Source organism: Nuphar pumila, chromosome 16 (genome assembly GCF_984573655.1).
Source record: "Nuphar pumila chromosome 16, dmNupPumi1.hap1.1, whole genome shotgun sequence".
Classification (NCBI taxonomy): domain Eukaryota; kingdom Viridiplantae; phylum Streptophyta; class Magnoliopsida; order Nymphaeales; family Nymphaeaceae; genus Nuphar; species Nuphar pumila.
In genome coordinates, this window is record NC_143264.1 from 75,100,866 (window position 1) to 75,126,289 (window position 25,424).

Genomic DNA, 25,424 nt, shown 5'->3' on the forward strand with positions numbered 1-25,424 from the left:
TACAATCTGGGAATACCCATCAAAGTATTTTATTTGGTGTTTGCAGAATATGAGAAAGAAATTGCATTCTTATCATGGGCAGATTGTTGCTTAATGTTCTTTTTGAGTTCCTCAATCAATCAAGAGTTTCATTGAAGAATGTTATAGATAAACCGGGAATATTATTTCTCACAGATACAAAAAGTGTCAGCCCAAAGATGTGATACGGTAATCTGGCACATTAGAACTACAGTCTACAGAGATGGAGATGCATCCCACAATATCTTTTGTCCAGCCAATATTTCAGGTTGCCTGTTTGATAATCAAAATGCAAACAAGAATTAGAGAAACCTGATTCCTGCAAAACAAGATGGCAAGTATATGTTGTAATGACAAACGTAGGTCACACACACAATAATACATGATTAACGTACAATATCACTGACGCCATCATCTTCAATCAGAAAACAAAGTTCCTCAATTTATCTGCACAATTATTGCCGACTTATTACCTTATGGGAATTTGTCAAAAATATCATAGTTATCAGAATAAATTAACAAGACTATAAAATCACGATGAATTCAAATTTTGGCTACTATGACATGACTTTAATTGGTTTATAGTTCCTATGATGCATTTGGGGCTTATCGGCTGAAAGGGATTGATTTTTATAGTACTTTATGGCTACGGTGGCATAATTGGTTTATAGGTTTTAAGATTTTCATATCGTTTATTCATGTTGTATTTTACTAGAATATGCTAAGATTTCTCCTTGCATTATCCTAAAAAATGAAAGTTTTTGATTTATCATGAGATCTGTTGCTAGCAGCTAGCCCAAAGGGTTCAACACATCTAGCTAGGTGGTCGGCTTAAACTGCCGAAGTTTAAGGACGTCACAAGTTCAATAGTCAGGGTGTACACCCTTGCAGCAAGGCTGAAGCTGGGAGTACTGCTGGGGGTACAGTGGACCTCAAGGGTTTAATCAGTTGAGGCCTGCAATAGGGCCAATTAGGTTCATACACATCCTGGTCACGGCCAATGAAAACCAGGTTTTCCCTTTGCTTAGCCCAAAAAGAAAAAGAGTTTCCCTTGCTGAGAAAATCTCAACACTATCGTGTGAACTGTTCAGAGACCGAATTTGTGGGGTCTCAATCATTTACATGGACCCACTTCTAGTTCCATTTATGGGAATTAGATGATCTATAAACTTCCAGTTTGTTTTTTGCAAATCTAAACCTGCAGAAATGATAGACATGTTTCATTTGCTAGGAATCAACACTTGGATCGCAGTTTCTCGATGACAAAATACGATTTTTTGAGCCTTGAATATTTATGAAAATTTTAGAGGATTGGTTTTAGATTTTAAAACCTACTCACATGTCAGAATCAGGCAATCCAAGAGCCATTCCTATAAATCAAGCATGTAAATCACACATGTATGGTCAAACTAAAGAAAGAAACACCAAAAACCTCCATTCACATGTAGTTCACCTCTCTCTCTCTCTCTCTATATATATATATATCAACAATTGTCAGGGAAAAGAATTTGAAGGTATACCTTAAAAGATGAAAAATGAGGCTTGATTTTTTCAAAAACCTCCTCTACTGTTCCAACTGCATTAATCTGCATGCACGAGATGACCAAACTATGTAAAACATACCAGAGTACTCTAAAAATGTATATAAATAACATAGTGATGCTTGATGAGCAAATTGGTGTCAACTTCCTTTTTTATTTTATTTCTTGAAACAGGTTATTTCTTCAGTTAGAGATGAACACTTTTTATGAACTTAAAAGTGCTCTAGGTAGCAAGATATCTCCATCAACAAAATTAACAAGAATTATAAGGTTCAATTTCCTGGAGGTTTTAGAACAAAAAATATCTTTAAACTATATCATATAAAAAAGGTTGATGCTTTTCCACAAACTGCAAAGAATCCTGGGAAATGGATATGGGGTAAATAAGAAAAAGAACAAAATAACAAAATGCCAGAATCAAATATATTGATTGCAAAGGCAATAGATTCATTAGACAAACTTTATAATATCAGCCTACCTTATAACTTTAGGAAAAGGTTAAACAAGAACCAGCATTCAAACCTTTAGAAGTATCCCTTTTCCATCATAATAGTCGATGACAGGAAGATTAAGTTCATTGAAGACCTTGAGACGTTTCTTTATGGTCTCTATGTTATCATCTATTCGTCCCTAGGAACAAACCATAAAATAAGGGCACGTAATGTTAGTATCGATAGAATAAATAAAATGGCCATAAGACAGTTGAGAAGAATATGTATGCCCCTTAAGAGGAAGCCTGACCTGATTACGGCTAAGCACACGTCTGATCATCTCCTCCTCGGAGCATTCCAGGAAAAGAACAAGTTCGGGTTCCTTGCCAATCTGCATTGTATTGCATATAATTTTCAATAGTAAACAATTGTTCGTTACAACATAAACTGGAATATATACGACCCTTGATAAATCAAACTAATAATGCACAATGAAGAGAAATAATGAACTTTATTAATTCCATAATTAAGAAAACCAAATAATGTTACATGTAAGCATTGCCAGGTTTCAAGGCCATCAATAACAGGTCACAAGAGCTTGAACATATGGGAAGTCATTATTTTTCTCTATCAATATCTTAAGCCAAAGAATGTTAATAAGCTACTAGTGACCAACAAACTAAAATCACAAATGAAAAGCAGTAATCAGAACAAAAAAAAACATGGTCATGGCCATGTTAAATTGCATGATTAGTAAGTATCTATATATACATACATGATGTGTACATGTATTAATATTAATATATGTATGTATTTTTTCATTTTAATATTCATGTAATAGGTCATGCCCTCTAGGGGAATTTGTCATTTTAACATGTGTAATAGGCCCTGCCTATTAGGGGCAGTTTTGTATTTTTACCTTTCTTTTTTTATTTTTGTTTCTTTTCATTTTATCTAGCGGTTGGGACTAGCCCAACGGCTAGTTAGACTAGCCCTCTTGCCTCTCCTTTGTTGTATATAAATGGTATCTTTCCCATATTTCAGGTATGCTTCTCTTAAGCATTTTTCATATGAATAAAATGTTTTTTTTTATATTTTGAGTGCTCGCTTGTGTATTTTTGTGAGCTATTGTGAAGTGTGCCCTTGTGGCCTTGTATTTGCCCATTAGAGGCCTGTGTGTTGCCTTTGTCACTTTGTGCTTTTGTCATGCTTTGTGTGCTCTTATGAGAATAGTGATTGTTCTTGTATTTGGGTTTTCATTACATGGTATCAGAGCCCTTGGAATCTTGACTCTTGGGCCTTTTTTATCGCGGTGCTTGTGTGATCGGGTGCTCGTGGTGATCATGATTGTTGTGCTCGTGTGATCGGGTGCTTGTGGTGATCATGATTGTTGTGCTCGTGTCATCCTTCTTCCTTCCACCTTCCACCTTCCACCTTCCACCTTCCACCTTCCACCTTCCACCTTCCGTCTCCTCTTTACTTTCACTCCTTTATCACAGCTGAGCATGAGTCTAAGATTGAGCTCTCCTTCAAGCTAAATGAGACGAATAACTTGATGTGAGCCGCTGCGATGGAGAACCACCTCAAAGGAAAGAAGCTTTGGGGTTATGTTTGTGGCACAAGTCCCGAGCCACAACTTAAACTCACAAAGAAGGAAGGGGACCAAGTGAAAACTCTTGAATGAGACAAAAGAACCAAGGCAATTCAAGAATGTCGAACAAAAATGAAAGATGGGGAGAGTGAACATGCCAAAATTTTGGCATGGTTAATGAACAATGTAGAGATAAAAATATGTGCAAATATAACTAAATTTAAAAAGGCAAATGAAGCATGGACCTTCTTGAAAAGGATGTACACTTAAAAAGATCTTGCACGACAATACTTGTAAGAAAAGATTATATCCATAAAACAAGGAAACATGACGTCAGTGACTACTATAGTGCCTTGTCTCCATTATGGGATGAGCTTGCATTTCTTGAGCCTCAATGGAAGGGACTCGCCATTGGACTTAGACAAAGGCAAATGAAAAAAAAATACCTTTTTCAATTCCTCCATGGCCTTCGGCCGAAATTTGGCGAGCGTCTCTCCTTCATAGATCCTCTCATATTTCGTTAAATAAAGCACTTGCCGAGATTTGTCAAGAAGAGACTCGTCTCGGCATGACCAAGAGAGGAGATGGAGTGTTGGCGGTTGCTAGACCAGGGAATAATGTGAGGATTTACAAGCCTCCACACTTTGGGAGGCAAAACAACGGAGGACCAAGGAGGATTATTTGTCATTTTTGCAATGGGTTGAGGCATATCAAACCAGCTTGTCCAAAATTAAAGACCAAGGTGGCTTTCGATAGAGATCCCTCATCCAAAACAACCAATGAGACGAACAAGAAATGAGAACTCGAAGACTTATCCATTACACAATTGGCAGAGACACTTCAAAAATTGTTGAAGACATCACCTTCAACATCCGATGTCGAGACCACATCATCCTCTCCTCTAGGTATGCCTTCTTGGATTTTTGACTCGGAGGGCCTTTTTACACATAAGTCTCCATGCATTTCTTCTTTATGATATAGGCAGTAACCCATTCTTATCCTGTGCTTCCACCGCCGATGGAACTTAAAAAATTCAAGGTATTAACACTTTGAAAAAGGAATTCAAAAATTATTTGTTTATAAAGTTAGAGTTGTCACTAAATTGAATTTAAATTTATTTTTCGTTTCGCACATGGATGTGAAATCTCCTTCTCACCTAAGGGTTGCTCCGTGCAGGATCTCCAGTCATAGAAGTTGATTGGGCAAGGTCATAGGAGAGGAGATCTCTACTTTATGGATTTTTTGTCTCTTCCTCCCAAATCTTTTTATAACTATGTCCAAGACAAAGATATTGTAACTTGGCACAAAAGGCTTGGACATCCAAGTTTATCAAAATTGTATCTTTTTTTTTTTTAGAAAAAAAATGTAATGAAAATGATATTACATATATTCTTGAAAAGATGAAGTCTCTTTCATTTTTCAATAGAACTTTTATATCCAAAAGACCTTTTGAGTTGGTGCATTCGGATGTATCGGGACCTTCTCCTGTCATGTCTAAAGGTGGTTACTCCTGTTATATTGTATTTATTGATGACATTACTAGATATGTGTGGATCTACTTTATTAGATTTAAATCAGATGTATTTTCATATTTTAAGGAATTTCACATGCATGTTAAAAATCAATTTCAAACCAACCTTTCCATTTTTAGATCCGACTCTGAAGGAGAATTTATGTCAAAAGATTTTCAAGAATATTTAAAAAAAAAGTAGGATTTTTTTTTATCAAAGATCGTGTTCTAGGACCCCTCAACAAAATGACCTAGTGGAAAGAAAACATAAGCATATTATATAGGGGTATCAATGGGCTTGGTTTACCCGGACCCGACCCGAACAAACCCTATAGGGCCCGGGTATGGTGATAAATAAGAAGATCTAATTAAGAACCAAATCTGGACCTGAAGGTTTGATTAATACATTGAACCCGAGTATAGTTTGTGAAATTTTATATACCAGACTCGGACCCGACCCAAGTTCAGATTAAGACCCACAACTTTTTAATGTAAAAATAATAAAAAATATGGTTTTACTGGGTATGGTCAGGGTTTGGTTCATGTACTTATCGGGTCCGAGTATGGTTTTTCTCGTAGTGGACCCGATTAGACTCAAGTTCGGACTTGATACCATACCCGAAAATCTAGACCAAGTCTGGTTCCACCTGAGTCTGAACCAAACCCGTCCCGTTGACACCCCTAATATTATAGAAATTACCATGACTCATCTCATTTCAAACGATGTTCCTAAGAATTTTTAGACCAAAGTTGTTTTAACTTTCATATATTTATTAAATAAAAATGCCATATTCCTCTTTGCAAAATATTTTCTCTTTATAAAACTTATTTAACATAACTCCAAATTTTAAAAGGTTGAGAGTCTTTGGATGTAAGTGTTTTGTGTTATATATATATACAGTTTTGTACATTTCTGTATATTCGAAGTTCAAGGGTATTTTGGTCTTTTCACATGTACAACAAAAACAAGTATTTTTCTGTTTTTATTTTTATTCTTTTTATTGTAATTATTCCCAGCCTTATGGGCTTTTTAGGAATGTTGATAGAGTCGTTGGGACTCTACCCAACGGCTAGAATTCTAGTTGTTGAGTAGGTCCCAACGGCTCTCTAGGAGCCTCTTGTGTATATAAAAAGGGGTCTACCCCCTCTCTCATTTGTAACACTCTCTAAGGGATTATTCCCCAATAACATTATTTATTTTATGTGTGTTTTCAGCCCATTGTGGCTCATTTTTGTGTTTTCATGTATTAACCCATAAGAACTCATATTTGCAAAGTGTTCTCTTGCCCAAAAGCATATCATTCGATTCGTGACATAGTATCAGAGCCTATCGACTCCTTAATGATATTCGACTCTTTCTCAAGCGTATTTTGAAGTAGCTTGAAGATCGAGCTTTGCCTCGGGGAGCATGCCTACCAACCTTCTTAAAGATTGTCCTTATGAATGCATAGAGACATTGGTGCTTCAAAAATAGTTGAAAGTTTGCTCAAGTATTTATTTTACTTCTTCTTTCTTCTCTCTTGCTTTGTATTCTTTGGTTCTATGGCCAAAAAAGAACTGGTGACAATAGTTCCAATAGAATTTGATGAAAAAAACTACAATTTATGGGCTACCGCCATCAAAAGAATCCTTATTGGTAAAGGATTGTGGGAGAATGTTGATGGTTATGTAATTGAACCACAACTCACTCTCACAAAATCCATTAAAGAGAAGGATGAAACCATTAAAGATGAGGTTTTTAAAGAACAAAAGGAAAGGTTATAAGAAAGCCTTGAAGGAATGGGAAATTGCCCATGCCAAGATACTTTCTTTATTTATGGAAAGTATGAACGAAGATACATGTGAAACTAGTTTGAAGTTTGAAAAAGCCAACGAAGCATGGCTCTTCATTAAACAAACATATACTCAATGCGACATTGCATTTCGATGGGTATGAATGAAGATACATGTGAAACTATTTTGGAGTTTGAAAGAGCCAACGAAGCATGACTCTTCATTAAACAAATATATACTCAATGTGACATGGCATTTCGATGGGAGCTTCAAGACAAGATACACAATTGTAAACAAGGCGACAAGAGTATTAGGGAGTACTTTGGTTCTTTAAAAAAATTGTGGGATCAAATGGCTAAGTTAGAGCCCATTTGGGAAACTCCCAATGAGGCTCAAACTAAAAAGAAGCAAATAAACAATGAGCAATTCTTTCAATTCATGAGGGTTGCAACCCGAGTTTGAACAAATGAGAAACAACATCTTACATAGAAATGAAGCAATAACTATGGAACAATAAGAAGACAAGAAGAACTTCCTCCTATTCAAGAGGTTTTAGCTCAAGTTTGCATGAAAGAAACTAGATTAAAGTCTCAAAATGAAGCAAAAGTTAAGGACAATGTGTTGGCTGTTTCAAAACCGGGTGCCAACACTCATACATACAAACCCCCGCACTTTTACAAGAATAATAACTATGGAAAAAATCGTGTATGAAGGAAAAGGAGATGAAAGGAAAATAGGATGTATTTTTTGCCATAATTGTGGAGAACCGGGACATATTAAACCATTTTGTCTGGAATTCAACAAAGATGAAAAAAAGGTTGCTTCGGTTGAAAATTCACAAGTTCAAGATTCTTCAAGTAAATCAATTTTGAACATGTCTCTTTCTCAACTTGTGGAGGCATTGCAACATCTACTCAAAGGACAATAAAAAAATAAGGAATATTATTGGGGAATAATCCCTTAGAGAATTCTTACAAGAGAGAGGGGTCTCACCCTTTTATATACAAGAGAGGCTCTAGGAAGCCGTTGGGTAGGGTCCAACGACTCTCTACCCATTTCCCAAAAAGCCCTTCAAGGTTGAGAAGAAATATAAAAAATTAAATAATAAAAATAAAAGAATAAAAAAGAAAATACAATTATTTTGAATATACATGTGAAAAGACTAAAATGCCCCTAAACAATATATGTATGAACATACATATGTAAACACATATAAACATATATATGTTTATATTATATGTGTATATATTAACAGATCCATCTAATGAAATGCGTGTTTATACCCGGCATGAGCAAGAGGATCAATCGTGTGCTCTTGAAAAATACTCCCAAGGACAACCTATAGAAGAACCAAATATTATAAGATCTAAACATATTTTCATACCTCCTAATAGGTTTGTATCCTATGAGTCTTTCTCTCCCAACTATAGAGTGTGTTTAATATCAATTCACTCTTATCATGATCACATTATAATGAAGCTAAAAACTACCCTCAATAGATTGAAGCCATGAACGTGAAACTAGATGCCCTTCGTAGAGCCAACACTTGGGAAGTTGTTAACCTACCTTTAGGAAAGAAGCCCATAAGGTGTAAATGAGTGTTTACAGTTAAAACTAAGAGTGATGAAACTTTAAAAAGATACAAGGCAAGGTTAGTTGCTAAGAGATACTCTCAAGAGTATGATATTGATTATGAAAACACTTTTGCACCCGTAGCAAGAATGATTAGTGTTAGAACCCTAAATAACTATAGCCTTTATCCAACGGTGACCCATTTATCAATTAGATATTAAAAATGTCTTTCTTAACGGTGAACTTAATGAAGAAGTTTATATGGATCATCCACCTGAGTTTGATATTGAAAGTGATAAGACTCTTAAACTTAGAAAAGTTTTGTATGGACTTAAGCAAGCACTTAAAGCTTGGTATGATAAATTTAACAAAGTTGTGATAAGCTTGGGTTATTGATCTTGTTATACTGGCACTGCTCTTTTTGTCAAGAATACAAGTACTAACATTGTTATTTTTCTGCTATACGTAGATGATATGATCATTATTGGAAGTGACAAAAAGGGAGTTTAAGAAATAAAAATTATTCTTAAAAAACATTTTGATGTGTCTAATCTTGGTTATTTGAGATATTTTTTACGTATAGAGGTGGCATACTCACCCAGAGGGTACATCCTATAAAACATGAAGTTGACTGCAGATATTGTAACTAAATTAGGAATTTCCGATGACAAGAAAGTGAATACACCAGAAGTTGTCAATGCAACATTGAGGTTGGAAGATGAAACTCTTCTTGAATATCCAATGACATATAGATAGCTAATTGGGTCTCTAACCTACTTGTTCGTTACAATACCAGATATTGTTCATGCAATTTACACCAGAGTTACCAGAAGAGCCTAGGGTAATGGGGAAGCACGCTTCGGAAGCGCAAAACGTCGCGCTTCCGAAACGCGTGGGGAAGCGTCCTTCCTTTTTATGGGAAGTGTGTTTCCCTTTTATGGGAAGCGCGCTTCCCCCACACGCTTCCCCCTCGCTTCCCCCATTTTTTCATTTTTTTGCTTCCCCCTCGCTTCTGGTTCGCTTCCTAGGTCACTTCCGAGACACTTCGTAATTTTCTTCTAAGTAGTCCCACGCTTCCCCCGCTTCCTACATTTTTTAAAGTGCCTCGCTTCCCACTCCCGCTTCCCGTATCGCTTCTCGCTCCCGCTTCCTCAACTGGCAACTCTGGTTTACACAGCAAACCAATTTCAACATACACCAACCACGGTGCATATGAGTGTAGTTTTAAGGATTATCAAATACATAAAAAAATTCTTAACTAAAAAGCTTTTCTTATCCTTCTCTTCTTTAGAATTAATAGCTTATACTAATGCAGATTGGGGAGGAAATGACAGTCTCGCTACCGGATTTTGTGTGTTTCTAGTGGACTCTCTAATATCTTGGAGGTGCAAGAAGCAACTGAAAGTCTTGTTGTCTTCAATGGAAGCTAAGTATCATGTCATAACCACAACAACTATTAAGATTAATGTATCCTTTTTGTGTATATATAATATTATATATATATAATATTTAAATAATATATATGTATATATATTAAGTCAACTGAAGTTGACTTCCTTCTAGTCGTTGGGAACTAAGCCCAACGACTGGCCTTTCTAGCAGTTGGAAATGACTAGTCAAATCCAATGGCTAGAGAGGACTCTCTCTCTTCTCTTTCCTCTATCTCTTCCTCTCCTCTTTCTCTATAAATGTGTGGGTGTGTGCTTTGTAAAGTGAGAGAGTGATGGGTAGTTTTAGGTTTATGAGTGTGAGTGTATTTGTGTAGTGAGGATATTATGTATTTTTAAATTTTTTTGTGAATGAAATTATTCATTCATTCACATTCCTTCTGTTTCATTTTTTTGTTCTTATGTTTTTGTCCAAATTCATCATGTTTTAATTCTTGGAGTTCATTTTGGAGTACATCGGGATTCATGCCTTTATGTGACATGGTATCAAAGCTTGGCATCTTGTTTGTGTTTGTCCTTCTAAAGAAAATTTTAATTGATGTACGACTTGGACTTGAGGCTCTCACATTTCGGTATGTGTTTCTTAATTGGAGAAGTTTCTATGGTAAATTTTAAAAAATTGTTTTTGGTATTTTATGTTGAAAAATTGAACGTGTTTTCAAATTAATTGAAATTAAAGCTTATTTTCAAATCTCTTTTTAAATGTGTTATTTTTTTGTTGGCTCTTGCATGAGCATGTTAATTCAAAGTATATTTTGGGTATGTTAGTATCTTTTTTTATTATCAAAGCATGTTAAAAATTATGTTCTAAGTATGTGATTTCTTTAAGGATTCTAAATACTATGATTATATGTTTTTTCATGCTTCTTGCATTTTGTTAAACGAATAAAATATTTATTTTATAATTGAGCCTTCTTGTGTATGCCCTTTTGTAGGCTTTGTTGGTGTGCCCTTAGTGGACACTCGTTGTGCTTGTCCGCTTAGATCTTTGGTGGACACTTTTGTTCTTGATTGAAGGCTCTTGATTCATTGCATACTTGTTAGTTATAAAATATCAATTTTTATATTGTGCCCTCTTTGGTATATGCCCTTAGTGGATTTTATGTACCCTTAGTGGCCTTTGTAATCATCCCTTGGCAGATAATTATGCCATGTATCATATGCTAATTCTTATATATATCTTACATTAGATTAATCTATCACTTGCATATATGGTTAAATGTGTTGCTATGCTTATGTGATTTTTCATAGCTTTTGTATAGGATATGTGGCTTTATGTTATTAAGATTATTGCATATACATGAATTTTTTATCTCTTTGTGAGTATCCATGATTAATTGTACTTGTGTATGGCCTTGGTTTTCTATATGGTTCTTTGAAAATCTCAATATGTTTTGACCCTTTTTAATGTCATATGTCATTGTTGTCTCATAGTAGACTTGTAAGCTAGATTGAGCTATCTCTTTATATAGCTTGTTTATATTGACCATGCATATGATTGCATCAATTGATATATTGTTGTGCATATGATTGCAATATATTCATTTTAAGTTTTTATCTATCTTTATTGGATTTGATTTAAAACTTTGTTTTTTTTCAAATCGGTTCTTTTATATGAACTCACTTATTTGAAAATTGATTCCCGTGAGTATTTATTATCTTCTTATGGTAGTGGTTTTGTCCATCACAAATTTTTTATGATGCATCATTTCATTTTGGCTTTGTTGTTGGGTCAGAGTTAGTCGTTGAGGTGAGTTATGTGTGCAATTCAAATCATCTTATCAGTCTATAATTATCAAAGTTTATGAGTGTCATGTTGACACTTGTCTTGGATCTGATTAATAGTTGATTGGCCTTTGGATCCATGTTGCTTTTGTTGAACCAGAGATTTTGTTGGGGTGAGTTATGTGCACCTCGGTTTTTTGTCAATTCAGATTGTTAGCTTATAGTTTGGTCCTAACCGACGGTTGTTTGATCTTTAATCCTGTGAGTGTGTTGTATCACTCATTTGTTTTTTTTGGCCAGTGTTATTATGATGATGCTTATAATTATGTTTAGCTGTTATGGCTATCTATTTTTTAAACCATGGTGTTTCAAAAGTTTGAAAATTTAATCTCTGGCTTGATTTGTAAATCTTTTCCTTATCTTCTTGATGACATTAGTTTGATTTCATTACAAGTTGTCTTCACCTCGTTGGTTGTGTTATTTTTTGTTGGATAAGAGATTTTTATTTATCAATTTTACAACCACGGCTGTGATGAGTTATGTGCACCCATTGCAGTTGATGATATTGTTTGCAGTTTTACAATCATTTGTGAGGTGAGTTATGTGCGCCTCTTGTGGTTGTAGCTGGTTTGTATTACTAGAGATCCTGTATTGCCTATGTATGGTCACTGGAATGATTATTGCTAACATTTGTGTTTGATCTTGTATTGTCAGGGAGCCTGTATTGCTTGCGCATAGTCACAGGAATGATTATTGTTGATATTTGTGTTTGATCGTATATTATCAGGGAGCCTGTATTGCTTATGCATTGTCATGAGAATGATTATTACTGACAATTGTGTTTAATCTCTTGTCCTATGCACTGATACATTTGAATTTTTGAGTTTTTTTGGGTTGAAGGTCAAAGAGGTGGTTGCTTGTAATAAGTAAATTGGTGTTGAGATTTGCAAATATCATTCATTATGTTATGTGAGATTTTTTAAATCTCTCTATAAATTTTCTAAATGTTTACTACTCAATTGCCCTTGTATGGAAAATGGTTATTGAAATATTTTCAAGCATTTTGCATTGAATATGGTTTAATTGCATGATTAAGGATATTTTAAATTTGTTTCATGATTGGTTGTTTTGCGTGTTTTGCATAAATTTAATTAATGCTTTACTAAGCATTTGTTAATGAAAGATCTCTTATATTTTTTTACTTGTAACTCTCTTTGTGAATTGTTGGTGCGTATCTCCATTGTGAGAGTTCTTTTGGTCCATAAGTGACCACTATTGTATTAGTATCTCTGGTGGCCTTTGTGGCACTCTTTTGAGACTTTGTGAGACCTTGAGACTTTTTCTAAGCTGATTATTGTGAATATATATATACTATCTTGTGAGTTAGGTTCTTGTGTATGAGTGCTTGAAGCATAAGTGGTCAGTACATATTACTCTCTTGTTGCGCTTGTAGGCATTTTCATTGTTCTTCTATTTTAAACATTACATAGTCCATTAGCATGCTTATAATGTGTCTTGGTTCCATACGTTATGAACTTATGACAAGTATATATGCTTTTTGAAATTGTTTTTAAACTTTTTAATTATGTTTAAAATTTTGTGCTTAAAATTATTAAAAAACTTTTTGTCTTAACACTCGTCTTTTTGGATATATTATATATATATATATATTGTATTTTTTGGTGTGTTTGGCCATCCTCTCTCCAAAATATATATAGTTCAATTTTGAAATCCTCTTTTATGGTTTATGATATATATATATATATATATATAGTTTAGATGTTTCGTTAGCTTTATTTACAGGTTCTCAAGTATTGATGATATTGAAGATCCCAAAGACCTTTTGTTTAATAGAGCATATGATTGAAGATCAAAAGATCCTTTAAGGAAACACCAATTGGAAGAACTTGATGAAGTCAATGAAGACATTTTATATAATGGGTTCCTTCTTTTGTAATTGCAAACTTATAGTGAGTCACCGTAAGTTTGAAGGGGGGTGTTAAGATTAATGTATATTAATGTATCTTTTTGTGTATATATATATTCATATATAATATATATTAAGTCAACTGAGGTTGACTTCCATCTAGTTGTTGGAAACTAAGCCCAACGGCTAGCCTGTCTAGCCATTGGACCTAGTCCAACATATTGGGACGTGAATATGGATCCATTACCTATCCATATTCACGATAAATCTGTACATGTGTGATGCATTTTAGTTTTCTTTCTTTAACTCCACATTATTATTATGTTGTATTAAGTGTGGGGGCAAATGTGAATATATTTTTCTTTATGAAGTTGTGATAAATATAATCAAAACAGCCCACACGTTTCCAGTTGAGGAAATGTTTTTTGAAGGCCTGTGATATTCTTGTCTTCTTCTTCTTCTTCCTGCAGAGAAACTTATTATGGTATTAGAGCCAGGACTGATCGATGAGACATCTCCGAGGTATGTTTCTCATAGAGCTTGATTCCCTTTTGTGATTTGCCTATTTCAAATCGATTTTTTCTCCTTGATCTTTTCCCTGTTTTTCCTCAAATCTTTCAAAACTCTTGTTTTTCCCTCAAATCTCTCTTTCTTTTAAATCTCGCCTCACTCAGATCTGATTTCACGTCAGATCTGTTTCTTTATTCAGATCTGATTGAATCTGATCAAGATTCAGTCTGATCAGTCTCATTTAACGTCAAGTCTATTTCCCCTCATTCAGATTTGATCAAAACTGATCAGATCTGATTTTTTACATCAGATCTGTTTTGCGTTATTCAAATCTGATCAGATCTGCTTTCCTCACAACAGATCTGACAATAAGCCAATCAGATCTGCCTTCTTTCACGCCAGATCTGATTGCAAACTGTGTTTCCTCCATCGTGTCAATAGTACCAGGCCTGATTCAAAATAGTGAGTTGTTTTTTGCTTGAGTTTGTATCTTCTTGATTCTTGGGTATCTAATTGAGTTTCTTTCTTGATAAACCTACTTCAAATTGTTGGTTCTTGTGTAAGATCAAATATAAATTCTTTAAAGGAAAGAAGACTTATTTTTATATCAATCTAAGCAGGATTCAATACCCGTAAGGTTCACAGCTTCAGATTCCAAAAGAAAAAAGAAAAAAGAGGAAAAAGGGGGATCTCGTTTTCTGATATATATTTGATCTTATTAAAGTGAGTATTTTCACTCTGACTTACTTTCTTTCTTTGATCTTTGAATTTGTCTTTTTTTTTTCTTTGAATTTGTCATACCATGAATTCCAATCCTTCTTTTATTTCTCCCAATTTGTCGTCGAATTTTTTACCTCGATTAGTCTTTGAAAAACTCAATAATTCTAATTTCCTGATTTGGAAAAGACAAATTACTCCCTTTATAAGGAGTCAAGGTTTATTAGGACACTTGATGACTCTCTCCTGGTTCCACCTGAGTTTATTTTGCAAGATACAAAAGATGAGAATGGGCAGGTTATATCATCTATTCCGGTCTGCAATTCAGAGTTTATTAACTGGGAAAGAAGGGACCAAGCACTTGTGGCGTACATTACCTTCACTCTTTCAGAGAAAGTTCTGATTCATATTCCAGATGATTGTACAGCCATGCAGTTATGGATGCATTTGGCACAAATCTATTCTTAGATATCAGAGTCAAAGGTTATGTACTTGAAGCATGAATTCCAAAATCTGGAAAAGGACAACACCAACATTCTAGATTATCTGAATAAGATCAAGACCATAACTGATCAATTGGCTCTAATTGGATGTGAAGTGTCAGACAAAGATAAAGTGCAACAAACACTTAATGGATTGAGAATTTAAGGTCAAAGTTGCTTGAATATGAAGTCGCTCTCAAAGGATTGTCTGACAGTGAGAACAAAAATCAAGGGGAGTCTCATGATGTTCTCTACACAAGATCATTTCGTGGGAGAGGTCGTGGATTTCATGGAGGGCGAGGCCGTGGATGAAATAATGGAGTAGGACGAGGTTTATTGCCTACTCCAAGCACACCTCCTTTATCTAATAATCAAGGAGGACGCATCTTTTCCACTTGCTATTTGTGCAAGAAACTAGGGCACATAAAGGCAAATTGTTGGTTCAACGATGATTCCAAATACAATACTCAGTTAAACATGGTTCAAAATAATCAGGAAGTGGAAAATCCAAGACAGCTCAAGGGCCAATCAAGTGAGACCAGCAACCCAGTGCTTGATAAAAATATATTATTGACTGCTCTTAATGGTCTGAATTTGAAGCAGAATGAACAAGGGATATGGTATATTGATTCAGGTGCCGCAAATTATATCAGTGGTGATATGGGTAAGTTTTCTACTTTGGTTCCTTATCATGGTAACGGTAATGTTATAACTGTAGATAGAACTCGACACTCTATATCATATGTTGGTCAGGACTTTGTTCCTATTTTCAATTCTAAAACTCTTTCTTTATCCAATGTCTTTTATGTTCCAAACATCAAGAAAAATTCGATCTTTGTTTCTAAACTTATAGACGATACAAAATTGAGCATCTCATTTACCCTCAATTTTATTTATGTGAAGGATCTTCTCACAAAGAAAATGTTCGCTGAAGAGGAGAGATGCAGGAATATGTACATCTTCAGGGAGAGTTAAATCGGATCTGAAGAGCCAGTTACAAAGGTGCTGCCAAAGTTGAAGTTGTTGCCATTATCGTCATCTTCTTTTGTTTATGTCTCCAGTATCGTTGAGTCCAATAAGCCTGAAATATGGCATAGTCGTTTAGCTCATTGTAATAAGTCCTTTGTTGAGGAACTTGTTTCAAGTCATCTTATTCTTAAGTCAAGTTTAGATAAATTGTCTAATGGCTCATTATGTCCAAGTTGTCAAGTGTGCAAGAGTCATGTTATTTTTGTTGATGACTTTTACCCGTTACACATGAATATATTTTATGAAACATAAATCTGAGGTCTTCAATATCTTTCGTCAATTCCACATGTTTGTTAGAAATCATGTTTCTAGTCCTATCCTTAATTTTCAATGTGATGGGGGTGGAGAGTTTTGTTCAAAGAAATTCATTGACTGTTTACGTGATAATGAAATTAATCGTAGAATATCATGTCCGCATACACCTCAACAAAATGTTGTTGCAGAAAGAAAGTACCACCATATTTTGGAGAGTAGTCTTGCAATGATTCATGCTAGTAATTTGCCCTTATTCTTATGGACAAAGGCTTTTCACTCTGTTGTTTTTGTTATAAATAGATTGCCTATGAAGAAGTTAGGACACAGGTCACCATTTTACATGTTATATGGAAAGCACCTAGATTATGACGAGCTAAAGGCATGGGTCTGCACTTGCTATGTCCATGTAGACAAGTCCTTAAGAACTAAGTTTGATAAAAGAGCTTGGGTGTGCAGATTTGTTGGGTATGCAGATGAGTATAAAGGGTATCATTGTTTTGGTCCATCTGGAAAATGCATTCGGATATCCAGAAATGTGGTGTTTGATGAATTGTTGTATCAAGATGTGACTAAAGATAAATGTTCTCCAGTCACGACCAACATTGCAACTCACAAGGATTTTTATCAGCCCTAGCTTAACACTAAACTTTTTGTTGTTCCCAATCCTGATTGTTCTCCACGACAAAGTGCTCAAGATATGAATGTTGAGGAATTGAAGTCTCCTATGCAAGTGTTGATCACAGTAATGGATCACTTCAAGCTGATTTTCAAAGATTCAAAGAAGGTTTTGTCTATGGAAGAAGACCAAAAGATTCAAACGTAGAGCCAAGAATAGAAGAACTTCCACATGATGCAGGTGACAATGTTGAACCAAGGACATCAACCACGATTCGACATCCAATTGAAAGATGGGTGAGTTATAATATTTTTTCAGCAGAACATCAGTTATTTCTAGCTGAAATAACTAAGCATGATGAACCCAAGTCTTATAATCAAGTTGCAAGACACGAGATGGGTAGAGGCTGTGAATGAAGAGATAAAGGCTTTACATGAATGTCAAACGTGGGAGATCGTACCACGACCTAAGGAAAAAAATGTTGTTGGCTCGCGATGAGTGTATAAAATAAAATATAAGTCAGATGAATCAATAGAGTGACGAAGAAGTGTATATGGAGCAACCATCGGGGTACAGTGTTATGGATCCAAATGCATATGTTTGTAAGTTGAAAAGAGCCATATATGGATTGAAACATGCCTCAAGATCTTGGTCCGAAAGTTTTTCTCTAGAGATTCAAAAACATGGCTTCCAGAGATCATCTCTTGATTATTCACAGGGAAGGAATAATTACATTGTTGCTTATTTATGTTGATGACATTATAGTTACTGGGAATTCATAAGAGTACATCAAAGAGGTCAAATCTCTATTGAATATGAGGTTTCACATGAAGGACTATGGATAATTGAAGTATTTTCTAGGAGTTGAGGTTGATAGAACTCATGATGGCGGTCTCATTATGATTCAACACAAATACACCATGGATTTGCTTGCCAAAACAGGTATGAAAGATTGCAAACCAACACCCACACCAAGTCCAATGCTTCAGAAATTGAGTAGCGACGGAGAATTATGCATAGATCCTACATAATACAGAAGCATAGTAGGTATGCTTAAATATCTCACCTTTATTTGTCCCGACCTATGTCACAGGGATTCGGCCAGACAGGTGCCGCACCCGCGTCGACGCAACGTGATGCGGGTGTGGCACCCGGTGCGGTCAACGCACCCAGGGTCATTTTGGTCCATTTTTGAATTTTTTTTTGAATTTTTGCCCTATGAAATGGGCTGCAGAATTTAAAAAAAAATCTTTGGGGTGGGGTGGGGGGGGGGGGGGGGGGGAGGGGGGGGAGGGCGCTGCCCCCTTATAACCCCCTGCCAGGGGCGCCCCCCCTGGACCCCCGCCCGCTGACCGCGTCGGGGGGAACCCCCGGACCCCTCTCTCTCTCTCTCTCTCTCTCTCTCTCTCTCTCTCTCTCTCTCTCTCTCTATATATATATATATATATATATATATATATATATATATATATATATATATATATTTGCCGCACCCCCGCACCCGCACCCCCGCACCCATGTGACATAGGTCCCGACAATTAGGGGTGGCAATTTCTGACACGACCCGCCAACCCGCCTCTTAGGCGGGTTCGGGTTGGGCTTAAGCCAACCCGTTTAATAAACGGGTCGACCCGCGTAACCCGTTTATTAAACAGGTCGGGTTCGGGTTGGGGGTATGCCAACCCGGCTGACCCGTTTAATAAACGGGTTAGGCGAGTGGGTCAACCCGCCAACCCATCTGCCCGACCCGTCAACCCGACCTGCCAACCCGATCCGTCAACCCGCCAACCTGAAAACCCATTTACCCGACCCAACCCATTTATTAAATGGGTTGGCGGGTCGTGTCGGGTTACCCGTTTATTAAACAGGTCGGGTTCGTGTTTGCCACAGCCGACCCGTTTAATAAACGGGTCGGGTTCGGGTTGAGGCATGCTGACACGCCAACCCGACCCGATTGCCACCCCTACCGACAATACATATGCAGTCAATCAAGTGTCGCAATTTATGCATGAGCTGAAAATCAGTCATATGAATATTGAGATATTTGAAGGGTACAACAGGAGATGGGTTAGTATATAAAAGAAGATTGCATGGAGAACATGTATTGTCATTAATGGCCTACACTAATGTTGATTGGGTTGGAGATCCAAATGAAAGGCACTCAATTTCAGGTTATTGTGTTTTTATCGGTGACAATCTTATATCATGGAGTAGTAGGAAACAAAAGACAATTTCAAGATCCAACACTGAAGCTGAGTATAGAGCTATGGTTGCGATCACTTCAGAATTGACATGGCTGAGATTTATTTTGATAGAACTAGGCGAAAAGGTATCACATTCTATCTTGTTTTGTGACAACCAAAGTGCAATTAGAATATCACTGAATCCGGTTCAACCTAAGTCACACGGACTCGGCTAGGGAGGCACCGCACCCGAGTCGATACGCCCCGACACGGGTGCGGCTTAGGACACGGCCCGGACTCGGTCAACGAGTCGAGGCCGAGTCTGTCCTCGTTTTGGACTCGGTCAATGTTGACCGAGTCCAAAAATATCCATTTTTAGGGCAAAAAAACAAAAACAAAATTGATCTTTATATATATATATATATATATATATATATATATATATATATATATATATATATATATATATATATATATATATATATATATATAGCATGAGTCTCAAACATAAGCCCCAGAAAAAAAACACTCATGCTGGTGCCAAACTTTAGAGGACAATATCCACATATATGCACACACTGGATATATATATATAGTCGTGTCCCCGTGTCCAAAATTTTTGAAATTGCGCTGCACCCGTGTCGCACCCATGTGACATAGGGTTCAATACAATAGAGCATATTGAAATAGACCAGCACTTCATTAGACAAAAAATTGAAGGAGAGTTAGAGGCTAAGCTTATAGGAACGGAGAACCGAGTAGCTGATATCTTCACTAAAGGGTTGACCGTACAAAGATTTTGGTATTTGAAGAACAAGTTGTTCATGGTGAAAACCATGCACAACTTGAGAGAGGCTATTGGGACGTGAATATGGATCCATTACCGATCCATATTCACTATAAATATGTACACGTGTGATGTATTTTAGTGTTCTCTTCTTTAACCCCACTTATTATTATTATGTTGTATTAAGTGTGTGTGGGGGGGGGGGGGAATGGGTAAATGTTTTTTCTTTTTGAAGTTGTGATAAATATAATCAAAACAGCCCACACGTTTCTAGTTGAGGAAACATTTTCTGAAGGCCTGTGATTCTTGTCTTCTTCTTGTTCTTGCAAAGAAACTTATTACAACGGCTAGAGAGGACTCTCTCTCTCTCTCTCTCTCTCTCTCTCTCTCTATAAATATGTGTGGGTGTGTGCTTTGTAAAGTGAGAGAGTGATGGGTAGTTTTAGGTTTATGAGTGTGAGTATATTTATGTAGTGAGGATATTATGTATTTTTAATTTTCTTTGTTAATGAAATTATTCATTCATTCACATTCCTTGTGTTTCATTTTTTGCTATTATGTTTTTATCCAAATACATCATGTTTTGATTCTTTGAGTTCATTTTGGAGTGCATCGAGATATGCGTCATTCCGTGACAACAACTATGAAAACTATATGGTTAAGAAGCCTTCTCAAAGATACAGAGTTGTCATCTCTAGACCTTCGAAGATGTATTGCGACAACAAAAGTGTTAACTACATTGCAAGCAACCACACCTTACATAAAAGAACAAAGCATATAAAAATGGACTGTCACTATGTAAGGGACGAATACTTGAGAGGAACAATTGAGTAGCCCTATGTGACTTCTGAGTGTCAACTGGCAGATTTCTTCACTAAGACCTTACCTTCACCTCGTTTTATTTTCTCCTCAACAAACTTTCGGTTATCGCACTGTAAGTTTGAAAGCGAGTGTTAAGTTGCATGATCAGTATGTATATATTTATATATATATGATGTGTACATGTATTAATATTAATATATATGTATTTTTTATTTTAATATTCAGGTAATTGATCATTCCCTTTAGGGGCATTTTTGTCATTTTACCATGTGTAATAGGCACTACCCATTAGGGGGCAGTTTTGTATTTTTACCTTTCTTTTTTTGTTTTTTTTGTTTTCATTTTATCTAGCTGTTGGGACTAGCCCTACGGCTAGTTAGACTAGCCCTCTTGCCTCTCCTTTGTTATATATAAATAGGATCTTTCCCATATTTCATGTATGCTTCTCTTAAGCATTTTTCATACGAATAAAATATTATTTTTTATATTTTGAGTGCTCTCTTGTGTATTTTTGTGAGCTATTGTGAAGTGTGCCCTTGTATTTTCCCATTAGAGGCTTGTGTGTTGCCTTGATGGCCTTGTGCTTTTGCCATACTTTGTGTGATCTTATGAGCATTGTGATTGTTCTTGTATTTGGGTTTTCATTAGAGGACACACATCAGTAAAAAAGGAATAGTTATATTGAACTGAATGATGAATATTTTCTCTATTATATCTTAGAAGGAAATATACAATCAGGTCTCATTGAACTCTCCTAGAAGGATGGAAGATAGAAGCTCACAATGTGTTCAAATGTAATACGATTTTCAATAGTTCGAGGAAACCCATCAATAAGGAATCTACCACTCCCACTTTCTTCAATTTCTCTTTTTATCAGTGACACTGTGACTTCTGATGGAACAATCTTTCCTTCCTTAATTATATCACGGATCATTTCTCTGAGAGAGAGAGAGAAGGAAAAGAGCAAAGAAAAGACAACCAATCAAGGTTTCAGTTTAAGGAAAAGAAGAATGATGATGATAGTACAAATTCAAATGTAGCTGAAGTAAATAACATACCCATTTGTGAAATCGGAAGAAATCTCTCTCCTCAGTAGTTCTCCAGCACTTAGATGAGAGAAACCAAAAGCATCCACAATCTTTTCACATTGTGTGCCTTTTCCACTGCCAGGACCCCCTATAAAAATCATGTTCTGCATATCACTCGAGACATGGATCTAATGCAAGTCCTTCAGAACTTAACAGGGACTTGAAGAGTCTTTAAAGAAAAAAAAAAGAGAGAAGAAAATCATGGGAACTGGAATGCAACAAGCATAGTGTTCAATTGTGCACTCATATTGTGAGACGACCATGCCAGCTTATCAAGTATGGCAATAGAATATACACAATTCACTAGATGTTCGTCATGCACCAAGAGAGAGAGAGAGAGAGAGGGTTTTCTGGGGTTATTTGTAGGCCAACCTGGACAAATCAACAAGTACATGTTGCATTCACCATTAGATTCGGATGCATTGATAAGAAAGCTATAAAAATTTTGAAAAAAGGGAAAAAAAGGAAAAACTTTATCCAACTCTTGTTTAGGACACATTTTGATATAATAAATAGCTGTGATGCTTACCTAAAACAAAAGCAATACGTAGTTCTTTCTCTTTTTTCGAAACAGCATCTTTTTCCTGCATAACATAAAAAGAAAATATCAGTAAAGGGAAGACAAACTACCATGAATTCTACTGAACAAAGTTAGCATGGATTCTAATGAACAAAGGTAGCATGATAAAAGAAGATAAAGCACAAGTGATAATTATCATCACAATAAAAAAACAGGGAATATTTTTTGACAGTAGTATTTTAATAGTATTCAAAGGTAATGTATTTAAACTTAGCAAAACTCAGGACTTGTTTCCTTTGTGTGTGCATAGTACTTGATTAGTTTCTGTGTGAATCCATATTATTTGGTGCACTCCAGTCTACCCCTTTCTATTGTCCTTGTCCATTGCTGGTGTGTCCATTTTTTTGGCACGTTCCAATCTGACCTTCTCCATTATACAAACATTTTTTCATTGTACAAGCAGACTTTCCCTGTCCTTTGCTCTTGGAGTATCATTTATGATCCATATTTCTGAATTTTCTTCTTTTCTCTACACTCTAGCTGCTGAGTTTGATAGAGGAATTTCTTCATAGGCAGTTTGATAAAGACTTTGTCCAAAAGAAAATTCTTGGTCTCAAATTTCAAGGAGAGTGAAATTTCACATATAGAGGTTAAATATAGAGATCTACGAAGGAACAACAAGGCAGCCCTCTAGGTCCCCACCAGTACAGGGTTGTGAAAGCATAGGGAAAAAAATGGGATTAGATACCCTGGTAATCCATGCTGTAAAATATGAGTACTCACCCTTGGTCTATGCAGATCAGTGGCCCCGATAATGCGCAAAACACTCCATCTGGGAAGTACAGTTGTAAGACCAAAACCCAAAGAAGCTGAAGAGGTTGAACCACTTAGGCACAAGCATCTATAGACAAGCTTGGCAATTGTGAACCATGCAGGCTGTGGTGTTCCTTGCTCTTTGAAGCTCCTAAGATTTGTTTGCTTCTCTTGCACATTCCTATATAATATATGATTATTCATGCCAATGGTTTGCTTATGCTTTTCCTGTGTCAATATTGTGTGTTGCTCCAACTTGCTGATTTCTTTGCTAAATCACCAAGAACTTATCAGATGGTTGAGTTCATCATGAGCTGGAGGGGGAGAATGTATGTAGTTATGAATGTTTTTACAAGGATACTAGTACCCTTATATTTTACTTCTATATGGCATTGCATTTCTTCTCTAGGATTTGCTATCTTTTACTTCTGGCTATATACTTAAAAGTGTAACTCACCCTGATAATGGAATCAGAATGTAAAAAAATGGCTTCTAAAAAAGTGTCCAATCAGCATCCCAAGTTGTGTAGATAAAAGAGTTGCATGCATAATGTTATACAAAAAGTTAACCATACATTCAATCAGAGTCATTGAGGCAGAGGTTTTTTTTTCATGGAGTATCAGAAAAATAAAAAAGAAAGGTCGAGATTGAGGTAGTGAAGGAACTTTATGTTGTTCTTGGATATTGTAACTGGCGAATCCACTATTGAAGAAGTAAAACACTCAAAATATTGAATTAAAATAGAAGGTGCTGATTCACTTTACATATGTATGTCCTGGTAAGTATGGTGCATTTGCATACACACTTTGTCCTAATTTAGATCAAAGCATCTGCAGACAAAAAGACAACACTAAAACTAGCAACGAACGAAAATTTTTCTTGTGCAAATTTTCACATATAGCATAGAGTTGTGCGCATAATTACCAATCTGAAAACAATTAAGCTTCAATGCAGCATCATAAGACATACTACTATTACTCTTATCAACCAAAAGTTGGTGCATAACATATTATAAAGGAAATACCAGTATAGTAAGTATAACACAAATACCAGTATAGATGCTTTCGTTCTGAGGGCTCCCACAAAATTCCATGCAAATGAATCCTTCAAAACAATAAATAGAAACCCATCATTACTCCAAAAAAAAATCTATGAGTTATATGTACTAAAAAAAAGAATATGAGGGTACCTGTAAATGCATAAACAAGAAAGATGAGGCGAAGAGATTTCAGTGATCGCAAGATGGGAGAGAAAACCCAAAAAAAAGAAAAAAATGTACAACAATGGACAAAGAAGGACCAGATACCATGGGGAACTAGAAAAATACATAAAACATGCAGCATCCAAATAAGTATAGGAGAACAAACTAATAAGACACCATTCTATCCATCAAATCCAATTCAAGCACAAATAACACCATCAAAACACACAAATCTAACAAATACCAACAAAAAATTCAACCCTTAAAACCCCTCAAACTAACCAAACAATAGACAAAAAAGAGAAGAAAATCATACATTTCAACATTTTAAATAGTTGATTTGAGTCCAAGCAAATGGTAGTCCCACCAGACAACTCGAAATGCAACACCCGGAGAAACCATTCATTAAACAATAAGAATCTCCAACACCAACATCGACAAATTCAATAGATTCCAAACTTGCTACTAATTCTCGAGCAGGATAAAAAAGAAAAGCAAGTCACGGAAGCATGCACCCACCAACAACAAATTGAAAACGCAGGTATGGATCAGCAGACCCACCTTGTGTGAAGGGGCCATGTCACGAGAAGGTAGAAGAAGGCGCGAAAGGATGGTTGCTCTCCTCCACATTGTTCACCAGAACGCTGGGGATTGCCTTGGTGGCGTTGTGTGTTCTGTGCTCATCGCATGACCCTCATCATCTGCACCTCAACAGTTGCACGCGAAAGGGCACCAATCCCCCATTGAATAGATAACGACGTGGGAAGTCCAGGTGGGAGCGCTTCTTTTGCTTCTCCTCACCTTCTCCGGGTTGTTGGAAAGCCGAGAGCCCCAATCTCTCTCTCGCTCTCAACCGAGTCGAAAT

The 25,424-nt window shown here is 36.1% G+C and overlaps 1 protein-coding gene across 2 annotated transcripts; it reads right to left on the reverse strand.

Annotated features, from left to right (window-relative positions):
- Nucleotides 1-25,424, reverse strand: LOC149813632 (UMP-CMP kinase 3-like). Of its 2 annotated transcripts, XM_089992091.1 has the most exons (10): nt 25,121-25,424; nt 24,409-24,462; nt 22,555-22,609; nt 21,996-22,113; nt 21,719-21,875; nt 2,301-2,381; nt 2,082-2,189; nt 1,539-1,604; nt 414-465; nt 1-291 (listed from the first exon to the last, which is right to left on the reverse strand). In XM_089992091.1, exons 1-9 carry the CDS (start codon nt 25,187-25,189, stop codon nt 457-459), a joined length of 717 nt encoding a protein of 238 aa, XP_089848217.1. In that variant the 5' UTR covers nt 25,190-25,424; the 3' UTR covers nt 1-291; nt 414-456. The 2 variants fall into 2 exon arrangements, with proteins under 2 accessions (XP_089848217.1, XP_089848218.1); XM_089992092.1 differs by lacking the exon at nt 414-465.

Coding starts and splice junctions, on each gene's coding strand:
- LOC149813632 (XM_089992092.1), bottom strand. CDS start 25,189: ATGTGGAGGAGAGCAACCATCCTTTCGCGCCTTCTTCTACCTTCTCGT. Junction 24,463..25,120: donor ACATGGCCCCTTCACACAAG/GTGGGTCTGCTG, acceptor ATTGTTTTGAAG/GATTCATTTGCATGGAATTT. Junction 21,876..21,995: donor TCTTCCGATTTCACAAATGG/GTATGTTATTTA, acceptor TCTCTCTCTCAG/AGAAATGATCCGTGATATAA.